Below are 22642 nucleotides of genomic sequence, written 5' to 3' on the forward strand. Positions count from 1 at the left end.
CTCGTTATATCGATATTCTCGAGAGTCGGAAAAAATATCGATTTAACCGGGACTATCGATATATCCGACCCTGCGCGCATGTCATTTTCTCCCTGTGTTCATAGAAATAGTATCGGAATAAGCGGTACTAAAATGATGGCAGAGAAAGCACCTACGAGAGATCATTCCTCGAGATGGTGAAAGAAGAAGGCTACGTTCCTCATCAAGTGTTTCATGCTGATGAAAGCGGACACTCTATTCCATCAAGCCGTCGACGACCATCACAAAGGTCAAACAGTTTATTTCTTTAGTTATATACCATAGCGCATTTATTATACATAAAATGAGGTATATTTTGTGTCGTTTTAAGGTGTAGAAAATGATGTTTTATGGGGACCTGGGAACGGATTTTTCTCATTTTGATGGTTTCCTATGGGAAATTAATTTTTGGGATTGACACTTTTGGCCTTACACACTCTGTCTGGGAACCAATTAAGTTTGTAAACCAAGGTATCACTGTAATCCCTTTTCGTCTTCCAGCTTCGGGAAATATGGAGAGCGACCCCCGTACGCCTGTGGCGACTCAAACAGGGATTCGAACCGCCAACCTTTACAGGCTGGTTCCTAGGGCGGGACCGCGGGTATTGGATCACGGCCACATGGCTAATCCCGAGTCTTTCGCTTCGACACTTTGAATAAAATCCTCGCAGGCAATTTTTTTTTTTTATGGCCTCAGATTTGGGGGGCGGGGCACTGATGAAAGCGGGTTTACTTTATTCGACTCTCAGAATGCCACAACGAAAAGCTTTACAAAGACGAACACAAAGTCTGCTAAATTTCCCACGACAGTCGCTTGACGTTCAGGCTCTTAAAAGAACAGATTTTCCATAGAATTTCAAAATAATGTTGGGTCTTTTCAAAATCAAACGTTTGGAATCACGGATGCGATGGGTGTGGCCATGCGTTGAAAACAAATTCCGTCGCGTCCTCGACGGGTGGAAATGTCAGACGTTAAAGTTCATCAAAAGTGGAGGTGGGCGCGTGTTGCTATGGGAACCATTCTATACACACACCGCCCGTTACCAGTATACCGTTGAGCCTGAGGGCTCAACAATTACCCGAATTGCGGAACTCGCCGTTTTCCGTGATCTGCAGGGATGACGTGTTGCTAGGCGACAGGCCGTTCCGCTGCGAAGTCACGCCGTAGCGTTCCTTCAGCTGAGCCAGCGCCGCCATCAGGCGACTGTTGGTAGCGTCCAGATTTGCTATCCTTTTCTCCTGAAAGAGAGAAACCCCCCCCCCCAAAAAAAAAACAGTTCTGAAATTGATCAAATGATTAGAAACGGTCATTTATCTCATTAACTGCCATTTCTGAATTTATTCGATAAAGCGCTGGTCAGACCTCTGGGAAAGTTTTTCCCTTCCACGAGGGGGTAAGCATTTGGTCCATGTTACAGCTTCAGCTGTGCTTAAAGTGCTATATAATTCAATATGTATTGTATTTTGTAAATCCGCCCCCATTTCAAGCTCAGATAACTCCAAAGCCACATAACTTGGGAATTAACTTATTTTTTTAGTTAGGTTTGTAACGTTGGATGGAATATTTACGTATAAAAGCAGAGCGTCTCAAGTTTCTAACTGTGTACTAAATATTTATGTAGTCCTAAAAGTTCATATTGTGTGGGTCTCTGGAATTCAAGTGACAATGACAAAAACCCTGGCACTGGAGTGGATGCATTTTTGCACGTGGTTTGCTCGTGAATGAGTTCAATTGCAAACGAGTTGTAAATGAGACCGCATTTGCTCGCCCTTACGTTAAAAAAAAAATACATTTAAAAAATCCACACCTGCGCCTCAATGATCTTTTGTTTGGAGTCAACCACAGCCTGCATATCCGAATGGTCTTTTTTCAACTCCTCTTCGACCGCCATTAACCTGCTCGGGAGGGGTCAAAGGGCGTTACTTGTCACCACGACGCACATCCAGGAAGTGACACGCGCAAACCTGCTGATGATGCTGTTCATCTGGAGATCTTTGTCGTCCTGCAGCCTCCTCAGTCGACTTTCGGTATCTTCCAGTCGGGCCTGACGGGCAGAAATCGGCAAAATTTGGATTCAGTGGGGGGCGGGGGGGGGGAATGGAGGTGCAGTGCACCGACTTGGTACTCCTGCAGGAGGCGCTGGTTCTGCTGGTCCTGAACCAGGAGGCGGGCCTCGCATTCCTCCTGCCGCAGAGCCGCCACGCGAAGTTTCTCCTGCAGCAACGCGATGTCCTGCTGGTACTGCAGGTCCAAAAATGGAGATGAAAAGGCGAAAATGACTGGAAAGTGTCCTTTCAGAGAGTCTTGAAAGGCGCTTACAAAGGAAACGTATTATTATTATTATTATTACTGTATCTATTAGCTAGATTTCTATCTATTTCAGTTATTTCCCGGTTGAGTAAACGCCGGCGCGTGTGGCTGCCGCTGCTCACCCGCAGAAAAAATATCCCGTGACTGTAAAGTGTCCTTGAGAGTTTTGAAAGGCGCTTATAAATGAAGTTTATGATTATTATAAAAAAATGGAGGAAGAAAAAGGGGGTGGGGTCAAATTTAGGGGGCGTGACCGTTTACCTTGTCAATTAAGGCGTCGTCATGGCGATCGTCGTCCGCCTCAGCGTAAGAAGAGGCGGAGTTCATGTTGAGAAGCCAAGCGGCCGTCCGGTCCAACGCGCATGGAGACGGCGCCTGGAGAAACGCACCAGAAGGCGTCACCACATCATATTAATCATAAGAAGAATACATTTCATTTCTAAGCACCTTTCAAAACTCTCAAGGTCACTTTACAGTCACGTACGGTTTTTTTTCTGTGGGTGAGCAGCGGCAGCCACACGCGCCAGCGTTCACTCAACCCTGAAGTAACTGAAATAGAAAGCAAGCTAGCTAGATAGTGAATATATAGCTCATAGCTAGCGAATAGATCGCATAGCGTGCCCCTCCCACCGGAGGTCGCCACGGAAACGGACCTTGTTGGCGGTCCGCAGTTTTTCCGGACTGTCCCCTTTGGACGAGGACGAGGCCTGGCGCAGTCGCGAGTGTCCGCTGCTCGGCCAATCGGGACTGGATGACATCATGCTTCCGGAGGCGGGGCGAGGAGGGAGCATGCTAGGCGGCGTGCGGCCCCGCGGGGGCGCCGTAGTGGGCGGCGGCGGTTGGTCGATGCGACGCTGAGGGCCTGTACTGCTTTGACGAGGCGGCGCGGCGCCACCTGGATCGAGATTGGGTTTTAGTGACATCACAGATGAGGGGGAAAGTGCGTTTTTTGCGCCCCAAATGAAGTACAGTGATACCTCGCTTTACGAAGCCCTTGGCTTACGAACTTTTCGGTTGACGAGCGTTACATTTATTAACATTTTACCTTATATGCATACCAACTATTTTTCGGGATACACACGGAGCTGCCACAATGAGTGATGTGTCGTTGGCCAACGAGCCCGTTCTCCTAACAAGAAAATGGCGCCCGACTCGTTTTGGTCCTCTATTCCCCGCCCCCGTGATTGGTCAAGAACGCAGCACTAAGGGGTGGGGTTAACAGACAGAGTGAGAGTGAGGCCGTTAAACATGAAAGAGACAGGCAGACGACAGAGAGAGAATGAGAAAATGGATAGAAGACAGTGACATTTAGACTCGTTTCAACTTTGATAAGGTTAAAATCTCCCATCCATCAGGCTCCACAAGCCGTCTGTACACTTGATGCAAAAAGCTATCAACCCAGCTAAATAGAACACAATTGATGAGGAACAAGGTAAAATGATGGCCGAGAAAGTACCTACAAGATGGTGAAAGAAGAAGGCTACGTTCCTCATCAAGTGTTTAATTCTGATGAAACCATTCACTCCTTTTCATCAAGCCATCAACGACCGTCACAAAGGTCAATAAAACCCCTTGATTATACAGTAGAGTTTATTTCTTGAGTTATAATACCATAGCGAAGTTATTATACATAAAATAAGGTCTATTTTCTTGGTATTTTAAGGCTTAGAAAATTAGAAAGTAGAATTTTTTTATGAGGACCTGGGAACGGATTATTGTCATTTGAATGGTTTCCTATGAGGAATTAATTTTTGGGATACACACTTTTCGCCTTACACACTGTCTGGGAACCAACTAAGTTTGTGAGCCAAGGTATCAGTGTACGGTGATACCTTGTATTTTATGTATAATAAATGTGCTATGGTATTGTAATGAAAGAAATAAACGGTACTGTATAATAAAGTGGTTTTATTGCCCTTTGTGACGGTGGTTGATGGCTTGATGGAATGGAGTGGCCATCTTGAGAATGATTCCTTCGAAGCTTTATCGTCACAAGTGGCAGCCTCCACATGATGAATGACGCTTAAAGAATACATTTGATTTGTGAGCGCCTTTCAAAACTCTCAAGGTCACTTTACAGTCACGGGGTAAAGTTTTTCTGTGAATTTAACGTCGGTGAGCCGAAAAGTTGGTTGGCCAAGGCGTTCGGAAGCCGAGTTGTCACCGGAGAAGAAAAGAAAAAGTTACTTGTGATGTTTTCCGAAAGCGCTCGTCTGTTCTGCTCTTCGCCGCTGCTGCCGCTCGACATGGCCCTCTCCCCCCCGCCGGCCACGCCCACTTGCATCTGGGTGAGGAAGGCGGGTTTGGGGGCGGCGGCCGATCCGCGCTCGTCCCCGCCCTGCGAAGCGGCCGAGCCCTCGGGGGGCGTGGCCTCGGCCCCGGGGGGCTGTCGCGACGACATGTGATAAACGGGGTTCTGGAATGACAGCGGCAGAAGCCCCGCCCTCCGCTGCCATTGGCTGTCGTCCAGAGCGTCGCCGGGGGAGGAGTCGCGCAGGTCGACCGGAGACGGGCTCCGCCCTTCCGCGCTCATTTGCGGCCCCGCCCTCCCGAACGTCGCGTCGTCGTTGGGCTCCGAGTAGGAGGAGCTCGGTGCCGGAGAGCCTCGCGGGCCTACGGGATGAGAGTTCAAAGGTCACGGGGCTTCCGTCGTAGACCACGGGTGAACGGCGAAGGCTCACCTGATGCCGGCTGAAGGCTGGAACCTTTTGTGACGAAGAATAAATCTTTATTTTCGGGCGTGGGTGACGGAAGCCTGGTAAAGTCCACCGGCCTGCGACAAATGTCAGTGAGTTCGTAGCTGTCAAGCTTGAGTGACAGCTCATCACATACTGACGCTGATCTGCGAGTATTTTTGTTGTTGTTGTTGTTGTTGTTGTTGTGTTTGTTCCAAGGTCGCAAACTGTGACAAAAATTGATTGATTCCGGGTGACGCTTTGGACAAAAATGGCGTTTTTGGCTTTTTATATCTGCCAAAGGAGCGTTTGTGGGAGGAGCTAGAAATCTTTTGGGAAAATGAAACTCGACTCTACATTTTATGGAGATGTTTGCCGCCAACGATGACATCATCGTCTGATTGACATCTATCAAGACGAGGATTGATTTGAAAAATTACAATAATAATAATCATATTCGAAGTCCAAGATGGCGCCCGAGTATGCTGCCGTCAGCAAGTGAGCCTCATTTTTGTGGGTTTTTTTTGTTGTTTGTTTTCTTTTAATAATAATAATCATCGTCATAATAATCATTATAATAATAATAGTAATAATAATAATGATAGGAATAATAATAATCATACTACTAAGAATAATAATAAAAATTAAGATTCATAATAATTTGAATAATAATAATACGAAGAAGAATAATAAGAGTAATAACAATAATAATAATAATAATAATAATTAGAAGAATAATAAGAGTAATAACAATAATAATAATAATAATAATTAGAATAATAATAATAATAATCATGATAATAGTAATAATAATAATCATCATCATCATCATAATCACCATAATAGTATTAGTAAAATTAAAAATCATAATCATCATAATAATAACAATAAGAGTAATAATAATCATACGAATAACAATAATAATGAGAATCATAATTAGAATAGTAATAATAGTAATAATAATAATAATCATAATAATAATAATAATCCTCATCATCATAATCATAATCACCATAATAGTAATACTAAAATTAATAATCATAATCATCATAATAACAATAACAATAATAATAGTAATCATCATAACAATTATAATCATAATAATCATCATCCTAATCATCATAATCGCGTGTTAGGCGTGTCAAACAATCTGCAGTGAGATTGGAGGTTGTTTTTTGCCGATGCCCGACTGTCCAGACTGACCCGCCATCCATTCCAACGCCGCACTGCTGGCCAAGCGAGGGATTGCAGGCCGCCAGAGGAGGCGAAAGGGGCGGCGACAACGGCGGCGGCGGCGGCGACGCAACGTGCCGCTGAAGCTCCGGCGAAGAGGCCGAGGCTTTCCCGGGATAAGCCCCGCCCCCGGGGTTGACCAAAGCCGCTGAGACGTCTCGTAGAATCCGAGGAAGTGGACTGAGCTTGGACAGACATGACTGAGGACAGAGTGAAAGATGGACACACGGACTATTTGATGACCTGTCAACTGACTGTGTGAAAAAAAAGTTCAATGACCCCCCCCGACCTTTGCCGTATGTATCATAATGTGTCAAGCGGGTCACCTGACTCAGTTTGTGACCAATGGGGTCAAAGTAAACATTTTGTGCTTATGCTGCACACAAATTAACTCATTCACTGCCATTCACAAATCTGTTCAGGTATTGAAAATATGACGTCGAGCGCCATTTCCGAATTTGTTCCGGTTTTGGTTTTTTCATGCTTCGGTGCCGATAAAGCGCTGGCCATGACCTCTGCTAATGTTTTTTTTTTTAATTTTCTTCCACAAGGGGGCTGCATTTCCTGTTTGTCCACGTTAGCGCTTTGTTGCAGCTTCAACTGTTGTTAAAGCGCGATATCAACCAATATGTACGTGCATGTATTGCATTGTATTTTGGACATGTGCCCCCATTTCAAGCTCATATAACTCCAGACCCATATCATTTAGGAATTAACTATTTTTTTCTGATCAAAGAAGAGCGTATAAGGTTTTTTACGCTGCATTATGAATTTAATGAATTTAGTCCTAAAACTCAATATTCTGTGGGTCCTGGAATTTGAGTTACAATGACAAAAACCCTGGCATGAGAGTGAACACATTTTTGCACGTATCTGGCAGTGGATGAGTTAAAGGACAACCGACACCATTTTTTTTTGTTTCCTAACTGACATCGGAAAAAGTTTTATAGCATTAAAAATACCCAAAACACGCAGGATGATATTTTTAGTCCAATGCAAAACACTAATAAAAATGACTTCAAGCGTCCCAAAACTGCCAAAAAATGAGCCCAGAACTGGCCAGATTGAGCAAGTCCCACCCCCTTCACAAACTGCCTTGCTCCAGAATCAAAACAATAGCCTCGGAAAAGATGCTTTCTTGTTACTCATCCACTTATGAATATGATTCAAATAGTTCTTTCTGAAGAGGAAAGCATAAATGTTTGCCATCGATTCAAGAAGTCCTTCCGTATCAATTCGAGCCGTCTGGACTCCAATGTAGTGCCCAGAAAACGCACAAGATGGCGCACAAGCTCCGTTGGAAATGGGCTGATTTGTCCGCTGGGAATTTGTGTCAGATAGTATCCAATACTGTAGTAGTCTTGGTGCAACACACAACAATTCACCATCGCGTTATCGATGTAGTTTTCCTTCTAATTCCACCATCAACACTGTGTTTTCAGACAAAAAAAGTACCCAAAATGCATTGTGTGTCGCTTTCTCAGTCAGGGGCGTTCCTTCAGTGACGTCACGTCAGGCATCGTCGAAAATACAGTAAAGTCTCATTATATCGATATTCAAGGGAGTCCGAAAAAATATCGATATAACCGGGACTATCGATATATCCAACCCTGTTTGCATGTAATTTTCTCCGTGCGTGCATAAAAATAGTATCGATATAACCGGGACTATCGATATATCCGATATCGATATAACGAGACTTTACTGTAAGTCGAATATAAGACTTACAAAATATTCCGCGGGAGTCTTAAAAGGTAAAATATCGCTATATGAGCTGGAATCTTTGTCAAATGCGCTCAGTAGAAGTCATTTTACAAATTATGGAGGCATATATATTGTCCGCAAGTGTCGGTTGTCCTTAAAAAAAGTATGCGTCCACCGTAACAAAAGGTCCCGTTTGTGCCGTCAAAAGGGTATCGCAAGCGCGGGGGGTCACCTGATCCAGCTCAGCCAGCAAAGTGTGCAGGCAGGAGAGCTCCCGTCCAAGGTCGACGTATCCGTCGAAACCGGCGCCGGTGTGGTTGAGTCCATCGGGGTTGGAGATCTCCTGCAAGAATCGCTGCATGCTGCTCCACTGGCGCTCCACAAAATCGTTCATGAAGAGCATGTACTCTTCTTTGGTGCCAAATCTGAAAAAGAAAAAAAAACAGGGCGTAAAAGCAGTGTTTGAAATAACGTCTGCCCGGAGGCCCGGGCCGTACAACTTTCAAAACGTCTCGGCCTGGGTAGCAGACAACTTCTTCAAGAACAAAAAGATTTGTTTCAAATCAAACGTTTGTCTTATTCAATAAAGCAAATTGCTTGCTACGAGCCACATGGACTCCTCTTTCTGAGCGCCTTTCAAAACTCTCAAGTATACTTTACAGTCACGGTATAGTCCGAAGCACAAAACAGGCTTCTGATTGGCGTACTTGAAAGTTTTGAAAGGTGCTTAGAAAGAGGAGTCACGTGGCTTTTAGCAGACAACGCAACGCAAACATTGCATTGTGCATCATGACGACAAACGACAACTGGAGCAAAATCTTCAGCAAGGGATATTTAGCATCAATTAAGCAAGGGAGCATTTGTGCTCGGTACAGTCAAACGTCTCAGTTCTCATCCCATTCGGTTTTCAAGCAAAAATGTCATTTTTTTTTATGCCCCGGTATACAACCGGAATTTGGTTCTCAACCAAACTGAGTGCATCTGAATGCATCACTCGACTACCCTCCACTTCCTGATATGTCACGTCTTCCTCATTGTGACCGACGCATTAATATTGTTGTTGTTTTATTTTTTGGCGAAAATTCCGACATATTTGGTTAAGATCTCCTGAATAGTTTGATTTTAAAGCAAGCAGAGGATGGCTTGAAAAGCTAGTGTGCCCTGTGTTTGCCCAAAGACAGCTGGGGTTGGTGCCAACACGCCCCGTGGCAGAAAGAACATTGGTGAAAATTTTACACATGACCTGCTCTATTATTAAGTTTTTATCCAATTGATAGTTTAAAAGTTGTTTTGTCGACTTTGAACGGATTAAGATTTTTTACATTGATTTTAATGGAAAGTGCTGTTTCGGTTTTTGAAGAGGTTTCTGAAAGGGATGATGGTCGAAAACCGAGGTATGACTGTACTTCCTTAATTTAAAAAAAATCCTTTATACTTTGCAACAATGTCGTCTGATTGTGTTTCAAGTTGTGAAAAATGGGGCAGGCAACTTTATGGCCGGGCAGGCAACTTTTCAGAGTTGTCTGCCTGGGTGTCCGCTAACTTTTTGTGATGAGTTTCAGACACTGGAGAAAACCATCATGGTGGCAAACGGGGCGGCGGGATGGACTCACTTGCTAAAGTTAGCTAGCGTTTGAATGACTTTAGCGATGAGGGTTAGCGTGCGAGCCGTGCGCTCGTCCGGGTATCCTTGCGTCAGGTCAAACAGCGACGGTGACATCACCGCCGGGCACAGGAAGCGCAGGAAGAGCGAGGCGCTGATCAGGCGTTCGCTGATATCCGGCCTCCCGCGGTTGCTGCATTCTTGACGCCATGATGCGAAAACCTCTTTCAGCTCACGAGGAAACACCCTGCACACGCACGCCATTGTCATATGGATGACCTTCACGCGCTTTCCTCGACCTTGTGGTTGCGTTTGCGACACCTGTAGGAGTCGAGGATCTTGCAGAACGCCAGTTCGCAGCACATCCTGAGGTTAGCTTGATGCTCCGCCAGGTCTGAGTTGGCGCAGCGAGACGGGTCCACCTCGCAGTTCTCGTCGGATTCGTAGAGGGCTTTGATGAACTCGCCTGAAAAACGAAGCTTCGTGAAGCACTTGTGATGTTTTTGAGCTCCTCCAGATTCTTCTCTTGGTTTGAATAGAAACATACAGTGATACCTTGGCTTACGAACTTAATTGGTTCCCAGACAGAGTGTGTAAGGCGCAAAGTGTGCATCCCAAAAATGAAAATTCCCATAGGAAACCATTAAAATGAGACCAATCCGTTCCCAGATCCCCATAAAACATCATTTTCTACTTTCTAATTTTCGAAGCCTTAAAACTACACAAAATATACCTTGTTTTATGTCTAATAAATGGCCTTCTTGAAATCCATTGAAATCCATTTTGTCGTCTGCCTGTCTCTTTAATGTTTAAACCACATCTCCTTACTGCTGCGTTCTTGACCAATCACGTGGCTTTAACGAAAGACTGGGGGCGGGGAATAGAGGACAAAAATGAGTCGGCTGCCATTTTCTTGTAAGGAGAACGGGCTCGTTCGCCAACGACACATCACTCATTGTGGCAGCTCGGTGTGTATCCTGAAAAATAGTTTGTATGCCAAGGTAAAATGTTCATCAGTTTAACGTTTGTAAACTGAAAAGTTCGTAAGCCAAGGGCTTGGTAAACCAAGGTATCATTGTATATGTATGAAATGTCTTAAAAATAAATCAACTTCATCTTGAAAGCAAAAGTGCCACCTAGAAGACAATCTGCGTATTTGCTCCCTTCCTAATTTCGCCTTTCTTTGCATATTTCACATCTGAATCAATCCACAGCTGCCACTGTAAAAAACTGTGGTGTGATTTACTACACGCCCTGTCGTGTACTGGAGGTGCCATGCTGTTCAAATGTGCCTTTTTTTCTTTCTTTTCGCCCTTTGGATGAATTTACTTTACGCTTTTTTTTGCCTCTTCTCTTGACTTTATTATTTCGTTTTTCCTCTCTTCACTTCTTTTTATTTATCTAGCTATCCAGCTAGCTATCTAGCTGACTGGCTAGGTATCTTGCTTGCTATCTATTAGCTATATAGTTATTTAGCTGGCTAGCTATCTAGCTGGCTGGCTAGCTATCTCGCTACCCATCTATCTAGCTGGATAGCTATTTAGCTATTAGCTAGCTAGCTCGCTTTCTATCTCTTTCAGTTACTTCCGGGTTGAGTTAACGCTGGCGCGTGCGGCTGCCGCTGCTCACCTGTACTGTAAAGTGACCTTGAGGGTTTTGAAAGGAGCCTATAAACGAAATGTATTATTGTTATTTTTATTCGTTTAATTGTATTATTATTATTTTTATTAGTTGTACTTTTATTATTATGATTGTTATTATTTTTATTTTATTATTATTATTATTGTTATTTTGTATTATTTTTATTGTTATTATTTTTATTATTTGTAATTGTATGTGTATTATTATTATGATCATTATTGTCATTGTTGTTATATTTTAATTGTAATTTTAATTGAGAGTCAAAAAGGACGCCGAGCGCTTCATGAAGCTAACGCGGCGCTAATGCGGCGTACCCAGAGCGTCCTGCAGGTACTTTTGTCCGATCAGCTTCAAATACTCCTCAATGCTTTTCGTGGCCAGGGTGTTCTCTCGGAAGATCAGCTGATCGTTGTCACGGTAACGGTCCACCTCCGACATCATCAAGTCCGTCAGGAAGTCCTGCGAGCAGCGGGAGGGCGGGGAGGTCAAAATGGACGCCTAAAAACGGAGGGCGGCACCGTTAGGTACCTTGGCCTTGCCGGTGCTGTGGAGGATGTGAACCAAGGCGGCCGCCACTTCCTCTTTGGCTCGCAGGCCGATGGAAGCTTCCAAAGTGTTGCAGAGCAGCAGGTAATTGGCCGAGATGAACTCGGCAAACTCTTTGTACTGCTCCATGGGAAGGATCACCACGCTTTGGTAGCGCGCCTTCACGCGCACCGTCGCGACGCTCGACTTGCCTGCGCGGCAACGGGACAAAATCTTGCTCGCTGGGTGCCTATCTAGCTAGCTATAACGCTAGCTAGCTATAAGCTGTCAGGCTATCTAGCTAGCTAGCTAGCTTTCTTTCTATTTGAGATACATCCAGGTTGAGTGAACGCTCGCACGTGTGGCTGCCGCTGCTCACCCGCAGAAAAACCTCTAACAGTGACTGTAAATTGACCTTGAAAGTTTTTGAAACTCATAATAATAATAATAATAATAATCATCTTCATCATCATAATAATCATCATACTAAATGTCACTTATAAGCCCCTTTCAAAAACTCTCAAGGTCACTTAACAGTCACCGTTCGACGAGCGTTCACTCAACCCGGGTGGATCTCAAATAGAAAGAAAACTAGCTAGCTAGCGAATACATAGCTAATAGATAGCTAGCCAGACAGCTAGCTAGATAGCCTGACAGCTTATAGATAGCTAGAGAGATAGCCACCCAGCTAGCCAGATAGCTAATAGATAGCAAATATCTAGCTAGGTAGCATATGAGCAAAATTGATAACAACAGCAGTTTAAGACAACACTACAAATAAACTAGCCTAGATAGCCAGCTGGCTAATGGATAGCTATCTAGATGGCTAGCTAGATAGCCAGCCAGCTAGCCAGATACCTAATAGATAGCTAGCCAGACAGCTAGTCAAATAGCCAGCCAGCTAATGGATAGCTAGCTCAATCGCCACCCATCTAGGCACGTGGTTAATACATAGCCAATAGTTAGCCAGGTAGCATATAAACAAAATTGATAACAACGGCAGTTTAAGTCAAGAAGAAAACACTACAAATGAAATCGCCTCAATAGCCAGCTAGCTAATGGATAGCTAGCTAGATAGCCAGCCAGCTAGCCAGATATCTAATAGATAGCTAGTCAGGCAGCTCGCCATGTAGCTAGACAACTAATAGATAGCTAGCTAGCCAGCCAGCTCTAGCTAATAGATAGCAAATGCATAGCATATAGCTATCTAGCTAGCACATGAGCAAAATTGATAACAAGAGCAGTTTAAGGCAAGAAACAAACTACAAATGAAAGAATATAACTCAAACGTAAGGCACGCCACGTGATAAGGCACTACTACAGTGGAGAGTGCAATCAAAATAATCATATGAATAATGAAGCCAATGGATGGCTATTAATGCGAGGATAGCGTTAGCATTCCGGCTAAGATGCCACTGACCTCTGATGGTGCTGGGCATGCTGACCGTGTACCATTTCTCCAGCAGTTGTCTGCCCGTTACCGTGACGACGGGGATATTGACCAGGCCCACGTAGCTGCTCTTGTCCTTCTTGCGTTTCCTCTCCGTATCTTTGTAGATGTGCAGCGTCATGGCGCTGACGCACGGCAGGCTGCTGAAGTCGAAGCGCTCGCCCCAAAAGATGTTGTCGCTTTTCATCTTGCACGACGTGCGAGCGTACAGGCTGTCGTCCAAGCACAGTTCGCAAAAGTACCTGCGCGCAAAACAGGAGTAGAAGAAGAAGAAGAAGAAGAAGACCCACGACATTCATCAAAGAGGACGCGAAAACGCCAGCATTGTTTTTGATTTGGGAGCAATGTCCATTTGAACGTCATGGCTGGACAGCTCTGGGGCGATCGTGAGCGTCAGCGCAGAGCGGCCATGCGTTATGTTGAACGGTCGCGGCTTGGAATCGAAGCGGATTTACGTGGGACAGGAGATGTCACACGGTCTCTTTTTCGTCAATGGATGCAACAGCTTCGCGTTTGCTTTCAACATTTAGCTTGTAGCAAACATGCACATTCCGCCATGGTGGATCCACCCTGATCCACTGGTGAAAAGGACGCTGAGATCCTCTCCCATTTCATCGAGAACTGCTTCATATGACAAAGAGGCCTTTTATAATAATCCATTTCATTTATGAGCGCCTTCAAAACTCTCAAGGTCACTCAATTACAATCAGTTTTTCTGCGGGTGAGCAGTGGCAGCCACACGCGCCAGCATTCACTCAACCCGGAAGTAACGCAAATAGATAGAAAACTAGCTAACTACCTCATAATAATAATAATCATCGTAATAATAAATTTCATTTCTCAGCGCCTTTCAAAACTCTTAAGGTCACAGGATCCATTTTTTTTTGTGGGTGAGCAGCGGCAGCCACGTGCGCCAGCATTCACTCAACCCGGAAGTAACTCAAATAATAGAAAGCGAGTCAATAGATAGCTAATAGTTAGCTAGCTAGATAGCTATCTAGCTAGCTTTTATGTTTTGTCATATTTTTTTAATTGCGTTTTTTTGTTGTTGTTGTTTTGACTTCAAGACGGCGCCGCAAGAGTGGCTGCCTTCACAGCAGCTCCTGTATTTTGTTTTTCTACTTCTTCCTTTCCTTTTATCACCTTGCTGCTTTGAAATGTAAATGTCTCCTCCGCGAGACGAGAAAAGGCAAATCCAAAGTCAATCATCTGAATGAATGCACCTCTTCTTGGCGGGCAGGTCCTTGGCTTCGATGACCCACAGCGTCAGCAGGTTCTCCACCCGTCGACTGTTGTCTTTGTTGGGCTGCACGGCTCGCCGCAAGTTCTCCATCCACTTGTCCCGTTCGGCCGCCGAGCGACACGAGAAGCATTTGGTCCCGGCGGAGGTGGTCACCTGCCAATCGGCGGCAAAGACGGACGTTGAAAGACGGCCAAAGCGCCGACGCCCGAAACGTCTCTGACCTCAAAGCAGTAGTCCTGGCCCAGTAGCGACGAGTGAACGGGTTTGATGATCACCGATTGGTCCATTTTCAGCTCCAGAGAGGCCACGCCCCCGTCGCTTAACACTGACTCCTGGCTAGCGCAGTGCAGCCGACGCATCACACGCCTTGGACACAAGACAAATAGCATCTGCCTTTTAGTTTTTAAGCAAACGTATATGCAGTGTCTGAAATTCATGAGAAAAAGTTAGCGGACATCAGGGCAGACAACTCGGAAAAGTTGCCTGCCCCATTTTTCACAACTTGAACATAATAAGACGACGAATCACCCCCAAAGAAAAAACATTGTTGCAAAGTAGAAAGGATTTTTTTTAATTAAGGAATTACAGCTTACGAACTTAATTGGTTCCCAGACAGTGTGTAAGGCGAAAAGTGTGTATCCCAAAAATTAATTCCCCATAGGAAACCATTAAAATGAGAATAATCCGTTCCCAGGTCCCCATAAAACATCATTTTCTAATTTTCTAAGCCTTAAAACTACACAAAATATACCTTATTTTATGTATAATAAATGCTATAGTATTATGATTAAAGAAATAAACTGTACTGTAAACTGTACAGTACAACAAAGTCATTTATTTGTGCTGGTCGGTAATGGCTTGATGGAATGGAGTGTCTGGTTTCCTCAGCATTAAATACTTGATGAGGAACGTAGCCTTCTTCTTTCACCATCTTGAAAAATGAGCCCTTGTAGGCGCTTTCTCACATATATAAATACACAATGGATTCACGTTTATTATTATATTTAAAGGACAACCGACGTCTCCGGACAAGTTGCGTCCATGATTTGTAAAATGGCTTCAAATGACTTCTACTGAGCGTATTTTACAAAGATTCCACGGCATATAGCTATATTTTACATTTTAAGACTCGCGCTGAATATTCAGGAAGTCTTGTTTTTGAGTTGGTGACGAGTCCGTACGTGACGTCACTGAAGGAACGCCCCTGACCGAAAAAAAGAACACATTGTAGCAGTCCTTCCATCACGTCCATGCTTGTTTGGTCTGAAAACCTCGTGTTGCACCAAAAAGAGCCAAAAGAAGGCGACCAAGCTCCTCACAGAAACTTGGTCACCATTTTGTGCCTCTTTTTTGGTGATACATTTCCCCTAATGTTGCCTCAAAATAGCACGGAAGGACTTCTTTCATCGATTGCAAACATGTATGCTTTCCTCTTCAGAACTATTTGAATCATATTCATAACTGGATGTGCAACAAGAAAGCATATTCTCCCAATCTGAAACCATTGTTTTGATTCTCCAGCAATGCAAGACGTCTAGGCGTGACGTCACGAACTGGGGGCGGGACTTTCTGAAAATGCCCAATTCGCAGCTCCATTTTTGGCAGCTTTTGGACACTTGAAGTGATTTTTATTGGTGTTTTGCATTTGACTCAAAATATCATACTGCATGTTTTGGCTATTTAAGATGCTATAAAACGTTTTTCTGGTGTCAGTTAAAAAATAAATAAGTGACGTCGGTTGTCCTTTAAAAGAAAGAAAAAACAGTTTCCATGCATGTCGTATCCTTTTATTTTGTTGTATTTATCCGCCGGTGCGTGAAAATATTGTCTGCACATTAAACCGGTCCGTGGCGCAAAAAAAAAAGGTTGGGGAGCACTGACTTAAAGGACAAGTAACATTTCTTGACACTTTGCCAATATTTTACATTTTATGGGGGAATTTAATTGGGAAAAGTGACCTTGAGAGTTTTGAAAGGCGCTTAGAAATGAAATGGATTATTATTATTATTATTAACTGTTGTAGAGGGCGAAATATCAAAACACAAATACTGTAGAGGTCTTTTTTTAACAAGCTCTCCACTACACTTTACTTGTAATAATTGCTTTCGACGAGAAAATACAAAAACCTTACACGAAATGACGTCATCACGCGAAATGTTCAATTCGTGTTTGCCTCGCACGACTTTAAAAATGGAAAATCAAAGTCGACATTTGGAACGAAATGTTATTTTGGGGAACCGAACTGTGGCCTCGTTGTTTGTGACAGTCAAAAGTGACGTTACCTGATTGGTGAAGAAAGTGCTGAAAAAGCTTTCTCACCCATGATTAAAAAAAAAAAAAAGGCTCGCCGTGAGAATAAATATGAAACTCGAATTGACGGGAAGTTAAAGTGACCCAATTTTTTGTTTTCTTTAAATCCGTGTCGGCTAATTCTGTCGAGTTAGCTTAAAAGCGAACGTGTACGTCGAACAAAATGGGGACGACGTACTTACAGGAAATATAAATGCGATTGGAGCTAAATATCTAAAATGACAACTATACTCCCACGGAATAGAACGTCAAAACTATTTTTAAATAATATGTAAAATATTACAAGAGAAAAAAAAAATTCGCGCCACGGTAAATCGTATATGATACTTTGAAGGCCATTGATCCGAACGAATATGAACATGACGGGGGTCACAAAATGACTTCCCCGAATAACAAAACTTCAGTTGAATGGCTGCGTTCCCAAAAGGTCGCCTTAATCAAGAAGAAAGAGGGTTGTTGGTGGGGGGGGGGGAGAGAGAAATATTGCTTTGCGGTTATCACGCACGGCCACGATGAGGACGCTTTGGGAGGCGCGCGCGAGCAGCGGCGCACAGGTTGACTTTCCGCCTTCGCTTCGGTAGAATAAAAAAAGCGGAGTTAGCCTAGCCGCATGCTAACCCCACAGCGGCGCTCGATGCACGCGCGCGCGCGCACGCACGCACGCACTGCAGATGATGTGTCGAGCCGAAAGGACAAAAGAGGACAAAAGAGGACAAAAGGGGACAAAAGGGGACAAGGACTCACAAAGCATTCTGTGGCTTGAAGAGGACGACGACGAGGAGGAGAAGAAGGAGGAGGAGGAAGTGGATACATCCGTGCTGGTCTCAAAGCAAACAGTAAGTAGTCCGGGGGAAAGACGAACCTGGTGATCCTGTCTGTCTATCTGTCTGTCTGTCTATCTGTCTGTCTCCCTGCCTGCCTGCCTGCGCGTTTCCTAGCTACTGATGCTGGATGCTCCAGCCGCGGCCCCTCCCGTCAGGGATGCTGCCCTACTTCCTCTCCTCCATCTTTGAAAGACTGCAGCTGCTGCGCAAGGACACACCGTGACGCCATCTTCTTCTTCTTCTTCTTCTTCTTCTTCTTCTTCTGCACGCTTCCCATGTATAACGTACATCTACGTATATCATCATATCTGTTCGATTCCCTACCTCCCTACCTACCTGGATGGCATACTGTACCGGTGATTTGATCCTCTTTACACCTACATTACACCTGTAATGGCGTCAAGGCGTCAACAACGTAGCTCTAAAATCCTCCTTTTTCCACAAACGTCCCATAAACATAGCGTCACAATTTTGAGGACAGTGATACCTTGGCTTACGAACTTCATTGGTTCCCAGACAGAGTGTGTAAGGCGAAAAGTGTTTATCCCAAACATTAATTTCCCATAGGAAACCCTTCAAATGAGAATAGTCCGTTCCCAGGTCCCCAGAAAACATCATTTTCTACTAAATAAGCCTTAAAACTACGCAAAATAGACCTTATTTGATGTATAATAAATGTGCTATGGTATTATAATGAAATAAATAAACTGTACTCACCCACAGAAAAACTTTATCCTGTGACTGTAAAGTGACCTTGAGAGTTTTGAAAGGTGCTTAGAAATTTATTATTATCATTATTATTATTAGCTAGTTATCTCATTTTCTATTTATTTGGGTTACTTCCGGGTTGAGTGAATGCTGGCACGTGTGGCTGCCGCTGCTCACCCACAGAAAAACTGATTGTAAAGTGACCTTGAGAGTTTTGAAAGGCGCTTATAAATGAAATGTATTATTATTCTTATTATTATGATCTAATCTAAGTAGTAGTTTTCAAATTAGAAGTCAAAAATAATGACTGTTGTTGTGGGTCAGACTTCCGGGTTGAGTAAACGCTAGCGCGTGTGGCTGCCGCTGCTCACCCACGGAAAAACGGATCATGTGACTGTAAAGTGACCTTGAGAGTTTTGAAAGGCGCTTACAAATGAAATATATTATTACTATTATATTCACATCAATTTAGCTTGGGACTTTAGCAAGCATCATGGAATTTTACGTGCTTTATTTGCTATCGCGGGCCGAATAAAATGATGCGGCGGGCCAAATTTGGCCCTCGGGCCTTGACTTTGAAACCTGTGCTCTACACCGTGCGGTTGGTTGTTTTTTGACGTTAGCCGTTACCTGCCATCATACGTGTTGACGCTGCTCTGGCGAAAGATTTTGCGATGGGAGCTGCTTCTGCCGAGCGAGCTCTTCAATCTGGTGGACAGGAAAGCCTAAGCGGGAAAAAAAAAAATGGAAATCCGCTCACACCGATCGCCGACATGCGTCCGACAAGCGGCTTGACGAGTTTCCGACCGTCACTTTGGCGGTGGGCGTGTCCAAGGCGCTGCTACTGAGCATGCTCAGGGGGCGGGGCCTTCTCTCGGGACGCTCTGGAAAAGGCGCAAAGCAGACACGTTGGCTTGACTAGCGCCTGGCAGTTAGCCGCTCAGTTAGCCTGAAAGGCAAAGCAACATTTGGAGAGCGCTTTGAAATGTCAAACGCATTTAACACAACTCCTGAACCCCCCCCCCCCAAAAACAATAATAATAAATTTCATTTCTAAGCGCCTTTCAAAGGTCACTTTACAGTCACAGGATACATTTGTCTGTGGGTGAGCAGCGGCAGCCACATGCGCCAGCGTTCACTCAACCCAGAAATAACTCAAATAGATAGAAAGCTAGCTAGCTAATAGATAGCTCATAGGTAGCTATTAGATAGGTAGCTAGGTAGCCTTTCGGCTTTTACCTTCATTGGTCGCCACAGTGAATCAGTGTCCTCCATCTTCAGGTGTTTCATTCGCAGCTATATAGCTAACAGCCAGCCAGTCAGATAGCGAGCTAGCTAGATAGCTATACAGCGACATAGCTAATAGAATGAAATATGAACTCATTCACTGCCATTCACAAATGTATTCAATGGGTAGAAAGTGTGCATGATTGCCAACATTTTAATCAGTGGCAGACCGTTAAGGCCTGCAAAGCCTTCTCTGGCCTGCAAAGCCTTATTTGTGGAGCCTGATTGATGTGATATTTTAACCTTCCAGTCTATTGCTATCAAAGTTAAAATGGGCCCAAATTTTACTGTTTTCGATCCATTTTTTCACTATTTCACTTTTGTTTTTTTGTTTCAAGCTCTGTCATCTCCCTTTGATGTGTGTGTGTGTTTTTTCTCACTCTCTCTCTCTGTCTGCCTGTCTCTTTAATGTTTAACACCCCCCGCCCCACACTGCTGGGTTCTTGACCAATCACGTGTCTTTAACCAAAGACGCCATTTTGTTTTTTGGACAACGGCCTCACTCTCTCTCTGTCTGTAACCCCATCCCCCACTGCTGCGTTCTTAACCAATCACGTGGCTTTAACCGAAGACTGCGGGCGGGGAATAGAGGACAAAAACAAGCCGGCTGCCATTATGTTGTTAGGAGAACGGGCTCGTTCGCGAACGACTCATCACTCATTGTGGCGGCTCCGTGTGTATCGCGAAAAATAGTTTGTATGACAAGGTAAAATTGGCATAAATGTAACATTCGTAAAGCGAAAAGTTTGTAAACCAAGGGCGTCGTAAACGGAGGTTTCGCTGTATAAATAAAACAAGCGCAAGAACGATCAGAACGTTTTCTGCAGACTTTCTTCTCCGCTCATCTCACTCACTCACTTTGCTGAGCGCAGATTATGACCTGAATTCATGACACGAGATTAAGATTGTAATCTGCCCAAATTCAGGCCTCTCAACTCCTCACAACTCGACCCTCACGCGCACAAACGCTGCAAAGAATGAAAACTCCTTCTTACCGATGGCATCTTCAAAGTGCTCGTCCATTGTGCCTGTGGCGTGCCGGAGGTGCGAGTGTGTGTGACTGTGTTTTTCACCTTTGTGGGCGGAGTTTGAAGGTGCCCAGGTCACATGGAGGCGGTACTTTAGTAAACACACGGTATAAGACTCCGCCCTCTTGGAGACCAGCAAAGGATGAACCTGAAAAGAAATAAATGAATAATAAATTAAATAAATAAACAAACACATCAATAAATAAATGAAGGACTGAATAAGTGAATAAATGAACAAATACAAATAGAGAAATAAATAAATAAACTCATAAATAAATAAATAAATTTTAACTCATTGATTGCCATTGACGAATTTATTCGGGAATTGAATTTGTTCGGGCTTGGTTTTTTTTTCATGTTTGGGTGCTGATAAAGCGTTGGCCACTTTTACTATGAAAGGGTCAGCAGGAAGTGAAATGAGACGGCTTCACCTTTAGGTCGTCCAGCAGGAGCAAGCGAGCGTCGGCTAGGATGCACAACATCCTGCTCCAGGTGTCCGGCTCCGCCCTCTGACCGCATGACAGCCAATGGATGGAGGCGCTCTTTAGCTCTGCGAGATCAACAAAATTGTTCTCAGGACGCCCATTCTGGATTGGCGTGAATTGTCAATCACCCAAAATAATAATAATAATCATAATATTTTGCCGCCATTATGGCTACATGGGCGAAAGTGAGCTCAGTTGAGGACCACGAGTGATCCAGAATCTCGAGTTTTATCGTTTCCCAAAAACAAGGAGAAAAAAATTAGCCAAAATAGCCAGAGTTTTGAAGGGCGCTTATAAATGAAATGTATTATTATTATTATTATTTCGTCTGTGTAAGCTCTGTCATACAGGAATGGTCCATCGATGAAAAGGTTTCTTCAGCCGTCATCTGTACTTCTTTCAAGGTGTCGGACGTTTCACTTCTTATCCAAGAAGCTTCGTCAGCAAATTAAATGTTTTGCTGGTTGCTTGGCCCTATAGATACAGTATATCCCTACTGTCCAGACATGGCGGTGCCGGACTCTGCTATGATAGGTCCCTGCTCTCAGGTTGGGGGAGCAGAGGACTAATCCCTGCGGCTCCACTGAAAGCTTCTGACTGACGACTGGCCCGATTGCCCAACTTGCACTGGTATCACCACGTCAGCATAACTAAGCCTATGTTGTCTATGTAGGAACGATCCAAATTGAACCTCACCCCACCATGGCGACTTTGGCTATTTTATGAAAATAGCTTCTATTTTCTTTGGCTAAAATTTTAACCTCACTGCCATTCAAAAATGAATTCGGGAATTGAAAATTTGACCTCGAGAGCCATTCGCGAATTTGTTCGGCTTTTGTTTGTTTGTGCTTGGGTGTCGATAAAGCTTCAGCTAATGTTAAAGCGCTAAATAAATCTTTTTAACCCAGCTTGCTATCTATTAACTAGCAATTAGCTAGCTTCCTATCTATTTGAGATATTTAGGGTTGAGTGAACGCCTTGGAACAAATTGTCGCTTGTGGCACAAATAAAGAAATAAATACACACCCATAAATAAATAACGAAATAAATAAACATATATAGATGAATAAATAGACACAAATAAATAAATACCTACACATAAATCAATAAATATATAGACACAAATAATAATAATAATAATACATTTGATTTCTAAACGCCTTTCAAAACTCTCAAGGTCACTTTACAGTCACAGGATACGTTTTTCTGTGGGTGAGCAGCGGCAGCCACACGCACCAGCGTCCACTCAAACCAGAAGTAACTCAAATAGATAGAAAGCTAGCTAGCTCGCTAATAGATCAGTCAATCAACTCACCAATGACATTCATCCAGCCAAGATATTGACATCGGGATAGATGTTTGACCAGCGTCTCCATGGAAACAAGAACCTAATATGCAGTATACACACATAACGTTCCACCACACCAATAAACATAAGACAATGCGTATTGTATACACATGTCAGAGACAAATGACACACCTGTCAATCATTCATCAAGTCAGAGAAGAAAAAGAACGCGTCAACCGTCAAGCTAACTGGGCTGGTTTAAGCACCTTAAGAGCATTAGCAGATTATTTCTTCTTACTCTCACTGTGC

General features: G+C 43.8%; 1 protein-coding gene across 2 annotated transcripts; it reads right to left on the reverse strand.

The window, feature by feature from the left end:
* Positions 1-287: 287 nt before the first annotated feature.
* LOC148898590 (disabled homolog 2-interacting protein-like) lies at positions 288-22582 on the reverse strand. 2 transcript variants are annotated; one of them, XM_088993317.1, is made up of 23 exons: positions 22526-22582; positions 22361-22433; positions 20992-21110; positions 20606-20708; positions 19053-19129; positions 18876-18970; positions 14625-14769; positions 14384-14556; positions 13131-13402; positions 11714-11922; positions 11500-11644; positions 9866-10010; positions 9555-9791; positions 8174-8366; positions 6208-6437; positions 5011-5102; positions 4517-4942; positions 2983-3224; positions 2591-2704; positions 2138-2260; positions 1984-2063; positions 1827-1914; positions 288-1257 (listed from the first exon to the last, which is right to left on the reverse strand). In XM_088993317.1, exons 2-23 carry the CDS (start codon positions 22419-22421, stop codon positions 1087-1089), a joined length of 3540 nt encoding a protein of 1179 aa, XP_088849443.1. In that variant the 5' UTR covers positions 22422-22433; positions 22526-22582; the 3' UTR covers positions 288-1086. The 2 variants fall into 2 exon arrangements, with proteins under 2 accessions (XP_088849443.1, XP_088849444.1); XM_088993318.1 differs by lacking the exons at positions 18876-18970; positions 19053-19129; positions 20606-20708; ... (1 more) ...; positions 22361-22433; positions 22526-22582 and adding an exon at positions 17458-17618 and having other exon boundaries at positions 290-1257.
* Between the last annotated feature and the right edge of the window lie 60 nt (positions 22583-22642).

Source organism: Hippocampus bargibanti, linkage group LG04 (assembly GCF_051943395.1).
Source record: "Hippocampus bargibanti isolate YZ-2025 linkage group LG04, ASM5194339v1, whole genome shotgun sequence".
NCBI lineage: Eukaryota > Metazoa > Chordata > Actinopteri > Syngnathiformes > Syngnathidae > Hippocampus > Hippocampus bargibanti.

What these genes read in the sequence shown, in the direction of transcription:
- LOC148898590 (XM_088993317.1), bottom strand. Translation starts at nt 22,421, where the DNA reads ATGGAGACGCTGGTCAAACATCTATCCCGATGTCAATATCTTGGCTGG. An exon ending in GACCTGCCCGCCAAGAAGAG is followed by an intron (nt 13,403 to 14,383) that starts GTGCATTCATTC and finishes TTTTGCGCGCAG; the next exon opens with GTACTTTTGCGAACTGTGCT. An exon ending in ACGCTAGCTAACTTTAGCAA is followed by an intron (nt 8,367 to 9,554) that starts GTGAGTCCATCC and finishes TTTCTTTTTCAG; the next exon opens with ATTTGGCACCAAAGAAGAGT.